Source organism: Salmo salar, chromosome 06 (genome assembly GCF_965601325.2).
Source record: "Salmo salar chromosome 06, fSalSal1, whole genome shotgun sequence".
Lineage (NCBI taxonomy): Eukaryota > Metazoa > Chordata > Actinopteri > Salmoniformes > Salmonidae > Salmo > Salmo salar.
The window spans coordinates 2,721,954-2,732,500 of record NC_138296.1 but is presented as its reverse complement, the minus strand read 5'-3'; the positions used below and the strand labels follow the sequence as shown (position 1 = coordinate 2,732,500).

The 10,547-nt window shown below is 48.8% G+C and overlaps 1 protein-coding gene across 1 annotated transcript in view; it reads left to right on the top strand.

Annotated features, from left to right (window-relative positions):
* The window catches only part of LOC123733362 (NLR family CARD domain-containing protein 3), a 123,196-nt gene extending 114,488 nt beyond the window's left edge, over positions 1-8,708 (top strand). Inside the window, exons 17-18 of the mRNA XM_082976232.1 lie at positions 5,561-5,607; positions 6,053-8,708. Of these exons, the coding sequence (XP_082832358.1) occupies positions 5,561-5,607; positions 6,053-6,378 (373 nt within the window). The 3' untranslated portion in view covers positions 6,379-8,708. The remainder of the gene's footprint in view (positions 1-5,560; positions 5,608-6,052) is intronic.
* Positions 8,709-10,547: the final 1,839 nt, after the last annotated feature.

Sequence of the window (10,547 nt, the reverse complement as noted above, 5' to 3'; positions counted from 1 at the left end):
ACACACACACACACAGGACACACACACACACAGGACACACACACACACACAGGACACACACACACAGGACACACACACACAGGACACACACAGGACACACAGGACACACACACACACACACAGGACACACACAGGACACACACACACACAGGACACACACACACAGGACCCACACACACACACACACAGGACACACACACACAGGACACACACACACACACAGGACACACACACACACAGGACATACACACAGGACACACAGGACACACAGGACACACACACAGGACACACAGGACACACACACACACACACACAGGACACACACACACACACAGGACACACACACACACAGGACACACACACACACACACACAGGACACACACACACACACAGGACACACACACACAGGACACACACACACAGGACACACACACACAGGACACACACAGGACACACAGGACACACACACACACACAGGACACACACACACAGGACACACACACACACACACACAGGACACACACACACAGGACCCACAAACACACACACACAGGACACACACACACAGGACACACACACACACACAGGACACACAGGACACACACACACACAGGACACACAGGACACACAGGACACACACACAGGACACACAGGACACACACACAGGACACACAGGACACACACACACAGGACACACACAGGACACACACACACACAGGACACACACACACACACACACACACACACACACACACACACACACACACAGGACATACACACACACACACACACACACACACACACACACAGGACATACACACACACACACACACAGGACACACACACACACACACACACACACAGGACACACACACACACACACACACACACAGGACATACACACACACACACACACACACACAGGACATACACACACACACACACACACAGGACATACACACACACACACACACACAGGACATACACACACACACACACAGGACATACACACACACACACACAGGACATACACACACACACACACACACACACACACACACACACACACACACACACACACACACAGGACATACACACACACACACACACACAGGGCATACACACGGACACACACACACACACGACATACACACACACAGGACACACACACACACACAGGACATACACAGACACAGGACATACACACACACACACACAGGACACACACATACAACACACACACACACAGGACACACACACACAGGACACACACACACACACACAGGACACACACACACACACAGGACACACACACACACACAGGACACACACACACAGGACACACACACACAGGACACACACACGACACACAGGACACACACACACAGGACACACACACACAGGACACACACACACAGGACACACACACCAGGACCCACACACACACACACACAGGACACACACACACACACACACACACAGGACACACAGGACACACACACAGGACACACACACAGGACACACAGGACACACACACACAAGACACACACAGGACACACACACACACAGGACATACACACACACACACACACACACACACAGGACACACACACACACACACACACAGGACATACACACACACACACACAGGACATACACACACACACACACACACACACACACACACACACACACACACACACACACACACACACACAGGACACACACACACACACACAGGACACACACACACACACAGGACATACACATACACACACACAGGACACACACACACAGGACACACACAGGACACACACACACAGGACACACACACACAGGACACACACACACAGGACACACACACACACAGGACACACACACACACAGGACACACACAGGACACACACAGGACACACATACAGGACACACAGGACACACACACACACAGGACACACACACACACACACAGGACACACACACAGGACATTCTCACACACACACACACACACAGGACATTCTCACACACACACACAGGACATTCTCACACACACACACAGGACACACACACACACAGGACATACACACACACACACACAGGACACACACACACAGGACATACACACACACACGCACAGGACACACACTCACACACGCACAGGACACACACACACAGGACACACACACACACACAGGACACACACACGCACAGGACACACACAGGACACACACACACACAGGCCACGGACACACACAGGACACACACACAGGACACACACAGGACACACACACACACACAGGACACACACACACACACACACAGGACACAGACACACAGGACATACACACACACACAGGACATACACACACACAGGACACACACACATGCTAACACACACACACACAGGACATACACACACACACACACAGGACATACACACACACACACACACACACACACACACACACACACACACACACACACACACACAGGACATACACACACACACACACACACAGGGCATACACACGGACACACACACACACACGACATACACACACACAGGACACACACACACACACAGGACATACACAGACACAGGACATACACACACACACACACAGGACACACACATACAACACACACACACACAGGACACACACACACAGGACACACACACACACACACACAGGACACACACACACACACAGGACACACACACACACACAGGACACACACACACAGGACACACACACACAGGACACACACACGACACACAGGACACACACACACAGGACACACACACACAGGACACACACACACAGGACACACACACCAGGACCCACACACACACACACACAGGACACACACACACACACACACACACAGGACACACAGGACACACACACAGGACACACACACAGGACACACAGGACACACACACACAAGACACACACAGGACACACACACACACAGGACATACACACACACACACACACACACACACACAGGACACACACACACACACACACACAGGACATACACACACACACACACAGGACATACACACACACACACACACACACACACACACACACACACACACACACACACACACACACACACAGGACACACACACACACACACAGGACACACACACACACACACACACACAGGACATACACATACACACACACAGGACACACACACACAGGACACACACAGGACACACACACACAGGACACACACACACAGGACACACACACACAGGACACACACACACACAGGACACACACACACACAGGACACACACAGGACACACACAGGACACACATACAGGACACACAGGACACACACACACACAGGACACACACACACACACACAGGACACACACACAGGACATTCTCACACACACACACACACACAGGACATTCTCACACACACACACAGGACATTCTCACACACACACACAGGACACACACACACACAGGACATACACACACACACACACAGGACACACACACACAGGACATACACACACACACGCACAGGACACACACTCACACACGCACAGGACACACACACACAGGACACACACACACACACAGGACACACACACGCACAGGACACACACAGGACACACACACACACAGGCCACGGACACACACAGGACACACACACAGGACACACACAGGACACACACACACACACAGGACACACACACACACACACACAGGACACACACACACAGACACACAGGACATACACACACACACAGGACATACACACACACAGGACACACACACATGCTAACACACACACACACAGGACACACACGCATGCTAACACACACACACACACACATACACTCACACACATACACACACACAGGACATACACACACACACGACACACACAGGACATACACACACACGACACACCCAGGACACACACACACACACACGCACACACAGGACACACACACACGCACACACAGGACACACACACACGACACACACACAGGACACACACACACACAGGACACACACACAGGACACACACACAGGACACACACACAGGACATACAGGACATACACACACACAGGACACACACACACAAACACACACACACACACAGGACACACACACACACACACACACACACACACACACACAGGACACACACACACACACACACACAGGACACACAGGACACACACACACACAGGACACACACACACACCCACAGGACACACACACACGCACAGGACATACACACACAGGACATACACACACACACACACAGGACACACACACACACACAGGACACACACACACACACACACAGGACACACACACACCCACAGGACACACACACAGGACACAGGACATACACACACACACACACACACACAGGACACACACACACACACACACACACACACACAGGACACACACACACACACACACAGGACACACAGGACATACACACACACACACACATACGCTAACACACACAGGACATACACACACAGGATATACACACACACACACATAGGACACACACACACACACACACACACAGGATATACACACACACACACAGGACACACACACACACACACACACACACACACACACACAGGACATACACACACACACAGGACATACACACACACACACACACACACACACACAGGACATACATATACACACACACAGGACACACACACACACACACACACACAGGACATACACACACACAGGACACGCACACACACTGAACTCACACACACAGGACATTCACACATACACACACACACACACGACATATACACACACACACACACACACACACACACACACACAGGACATACACACACACACACACATACTCACACACACATACGCTAACACACACAGGACATACACACACAGGATATACACACACACACACATAGGACACACACACACACACACACACACAGGATATACACACACACACACACACACACACACAGGATATACACACACACACACACACACACACACACACACACACACACACACACAGGACATACATATACACACACACAGGACATACACACACACACACACACACACACACACACAGGACATACATATACACACACACATTACACACACACACACACACACACAGGACATACACACACACAGGACACACACACACACTGAACTCACACACACAGGACATTCACACATACACACACACACACACGACATATACACACACACACACACACACACACACACACACACAGGACATACACACACACACACAGGACATACACACACACACACACACTGAAAACGTTCTTACCAACGCTTGACCGGTGCGTGTTTGTGTCCAGTGTGTGTGTGTGTGTGTGTGTGTGTGTGTGTGTGTGTGTGTGTGTGTGTGTGTGTGTGTGTGTGTGTGTGTGTGTGTGTGTGTGTGTGTGTGTGTGTGTGTGTGTGTGTGTGTGTGTGTTCAGGTGTATCCCTCAATGACTGTCTGTTATTCTGCTTACCGCTACAGTGTGGAACATGGTGGAGAGAGCAGAATGAAACCTGGACTTAGAAAATGTGAGTGTTGACTGCTGTGAAGAATATGACTAAGAATAAGTCTTAATTCAAGTTAAGTCAAAGTCAAAGACCACCATCATTACTGACTTGGTCATATTAAATATCAGCTGTAGTTCTACAGAAGCAGAAATCAGGGACACCAACGTTTACAAAGAGTTGCTTTGACAACGTGTGTGTGTGTGTGTGTGTGTGTGTGTGTGTGTGTGTGTGTGTGTGTGTGTGTGTGTGTGTGTGTGTGTGTGTGTGTGTGTGTAATTATTGTGAATAAGTGTGTTTTATATTACCATATAGTATAACATATGATCATTAAACAAGTCTCAAGTTACCTTAACTTCTCCTTTTGATACCTAGAAACATCTACATTAAATGAATTAGTGAAAAGTGAGTTAACATTCTAATGTGAATGATGATGATTTCTAATATTGTGTCTGGTTTCATCCATCAGATGTCTGTGATCTCACACTGGACCCAAACACAGTAAACAGACTCCTCTCTCTGTCTGAGGAGAACAGAAAGGTGACATGGAGGAGAGAGAAGCAGCCGTATCCTGATCACCCAGAGAGATTTGAGTACTGGAGACAGGTGTTGTGTAGAGAGGGTCTGACTGGGCGCTGTTACTGGGAGGTAGAGTGGAGTGGGAGAAGGGCTGGTATAGGAGTGACATATAAAGGAATCAACAGGAGAGGAGGGGGAGACTGTTGTCTTGGATGGAATGACAAGTCCTGGAGTCTGTTCTGCTACGACAACAGTTACATCTGCCTGGCACAATAATAACTCCACTACCATAGACGTCCCCTCCTCCAGCTCCCACAGAGTAGGAGTGTATCTGGACTGGCCAGCCGGCACTCTGTCCTTCTATAGAGCCTCCTCTGACACACTGACCCACCTGATCACATTCACCTCCACATTCACGGAGCCCCTCTATCCAGGGTTTAGGGTTTATGATGACTCCTCAGTGTCCCTGTAAATAATAACCTGACACACACACACACACACACACACACACACACACACACACACACACACTGGACACACACACTTGACACACTTTACACACACACACACACTGGACACACACACTGGACACACTTTACACACACACACACACTGGACACACACACTTGACACACACACACACACTTGACACACACACTGGACACACACACACACTTGACACACACACTGGACACACACACACACTTGACACACACACACACACTTGACACACACACACACACACACTGGACACACACACACACACTGGACACACACACTTGACACACACACACACACTTGACACACACACACACACTTGACACACACACACACACACTGGACACACACACACACTTGACACACACACACACACACACTGGACACACACACACACTGGACACACACACTGGACACACACACACACCCACCCACACTGGACACACTTTACACACACACACACACACACTGGACACACACACTTGACACACACACACACACTGGACACACACACACACACACACTTGACACACACACTGGACACACACACACACTTGACACACACACACACACACACACTGGACACACACACACACACTGGACACACACACTGGACACACACACTGGACACACACACACACCCACCCACACTGGACACACTTTACACACACACACACACACACTGGACACACACACTTGACACACACACACACACTTGACACACACACTGGACACACACACACACTTGACACACACACTGGACACACACACACACTTGACACACACACACACACTTGACACACACACACACACACACTTGACACACACACACACACACACACACTGGACACACACACACACCCACACACTGGAAACACACCCACACACTGGAAACACACACACACACTGGTGAAACACACACACACACTGGACACACACACTGGTGAAACACACACACACACTGGACACACACACACAAACACTGGACAAACACACACACACACAAACACTGGACAAACACACACACACACTGGACAAACACACACACACACACTGGACACACACACACTAGACAAACACACACACACACACACACTGGACAAACACACACACACGCACTGGACAAACACACACACACACACACACTGGACAAACACACACACACACTGGACAAACACACACACACACACACACACACACTGGACAAACACACACACACACACACATACACTGGACAAACACACACACACACTGGACAAACACACACACACACACACTGGACACACACACACACACACACACACACACACACACTGGACACACACACACTGGACACACACACACACACTGGACAAACACACACACACTGGACTCACACACACACTGGTCAAACACACACACACACACACACACACACACACACACACACACACACACACACACACACACTGGACAAACACACACACACACACACACTGGACAAACACACACACACACACACACTGGACAAACACACACACACACTGGACAAACACACACACACACACACTGGACAAACACACACACACACACACACTGGACAAACACACACACACACACTGGACAAACACACACACACACTGGACAAACACACACACACACACACACTGGGCAAACACACACACACACACACACTGGTCAAACACACACACACACACACACTGGACAAACACACACACACACACACACACACACACTGGTCAAACACACACACACACACACACTGGACAAACACACACACACACACACACACACACTGGACAAACACACACACCCTGGACACACACACACACTGGACAAACACACACACACACAGGACACACACACACACTGGACAAACACACACACTCTCACACACACACAAATGCGTGTCTTCCTATAATTGTGAGGACCTTGACCCAGGACCTCTTACAATAACACTGTTAAAATACCAATGGGATCGTTTGTTGTCTTTTATGTTGAATAACAAATTGTATAATTATATATGGACATACTCTCCATAGTTGTACAAGTATACAAGGATATATTGTACTTTTCATAATAAAACATACTTGAAACAAGAAACAGCATGTTAATTGTGAAAACAGTTTAGTTATTGATTTTACATTGTCTCTGTCAGGTTGACGTTAACCTGCGACTGGTTACATGAAACAAATATGAAATGAAATACAAAACAATTAAATATGTACAACAGAGTGTTGTAATGCAGGGTTACTATAGCAACAGAGTGTTGTGATGCAGGGTTACTATAGCAACAGAGTGTTGTGATGCAGGGTCACTATAGCAACAGAGTGTGGTGATGCAGGGTCACTATAGCAACAGAGTGTTGTGATGCAGGGTTACTATAGCAACAGAGTGTTGTAATGCAGGGTTACTATAGCAACAGAGTGTTGTAATGCAGGGTTACTATAGCAACAGAGTGTTGTAATGCAGGGTTACTATAGCAACAGAGTGTTGTGATGCAGGGTTACTATAGCAACAGAGTGTTGTGATGCAGGGTCACTATAGCAACAGAGTGTGGTGATGCAGGGTCACTATAGCAACAGAGTGTTGTGATGCAGGGTCACTATAGCAACAGAGTGTTGTGATGCAGGGTCACTATAGCAACAGAGTGTTGTGATGCAGGGTTACTATAGCAACAGAGTGTTGTAATGCAGGGTTACTATAGCAACAGAGTGTTGTAATGCAGGGTTACTATAGCAACAGAGTGTTGTGATGCAGGGTCACTATAGCAACAGAGTGTTGTGATGCAGGGTCACTATAGCAACAGAGTGTTGTGATGCAGGGTCACTATAGCAACAGAGTGTTGTGATGCAGGGTCACTATAGCAACAGAGTGTTGTGATGCAGGGTTACTATAGCAACAGAGTGTTGTGATGCAGGGTCACTATAGCAACAGAGTGTTGTGATGCAGGGTCACTATAGCAACAGAGTGTTGTGATGCAGGGTCACTATAGCAACAGAGTGTTGTGATGCAGGGTTACTATAGCAACAGAGTGTTGTAATGCAGGGTTACTATAGCAACAGAGTGTTGTAATTCAGGGTTACTATAGCAACAGAGTGTTGTGATGCAGGGTCGCTATAGCAACAGAGTGTTGTGATGCAGGGTCACTATAGCAACAGAGTGTTGTGATGCAGGGTCACTATAGCAACAGAGTGTTGTGATGCAGGGTCACTATAGCAACAGAGTGTTGTGATGCAGGGTCACTATAGCAACAGTGTTGTGATGCAAGGTCTCTCTCTCTCCTCTCTCTGCTCTGCTCTCTCTGCTCTGCTCTCTCTGCTCTCTCTTTCTGCTCTCTCTGTTCTCTGCTCTCTCTCTCTCTCTGTTCTCTGCTCTCTCTCTCTCTCTGCTCTGCCCTCTCTGCTCTGCCCTCTCTGCTCTGCTCTCTATCTCTCTCTCTGTTCTCTGCTCTCTGCTCTGTCCTCTCTGCTCTGCTCTCTATCTTTCTCTCTGTTCTCTGCTCTCTCTGTTCTCTGCTCCCTTTCTGTTCTCTGCTCTCTCTCTGTTCTCTCTTTTCTCTGCTCTCCCTCTGCTCTGCTCTCTTTTCTCTGCTCTCTCTCGCTCTCTCTCTCACTCTCTCGCTCTCTCTCTCCGTCTCTGCTCTCTCTGCCCTCTCTGTTCTCTCTGCTCTCTCTGCCCTCTCTCTGCTCTCTCTCTAATCTCTCTGCTCCCTCTCTGCTCTCTCTGCCCTCTCTCTGCTCTCTCTGCTCTCTCTCTGCTCTCTCTGCTCTTCTCATTCTGTCTCTCTCTGCTTTCTCTACTCTGCTCTCTCTTTGTTCTCTGTCTCTCTCTCTGCTTTCTCTGCTCTGCTCTCTCTGTTCTCTGTGTCTCTCTCTCTGCTTTCTCTGTTCTCTCTCTCTCTCTCTCACGCACTCGCTCTCTCTCTCTCTCTCTCTCGCTCTCTC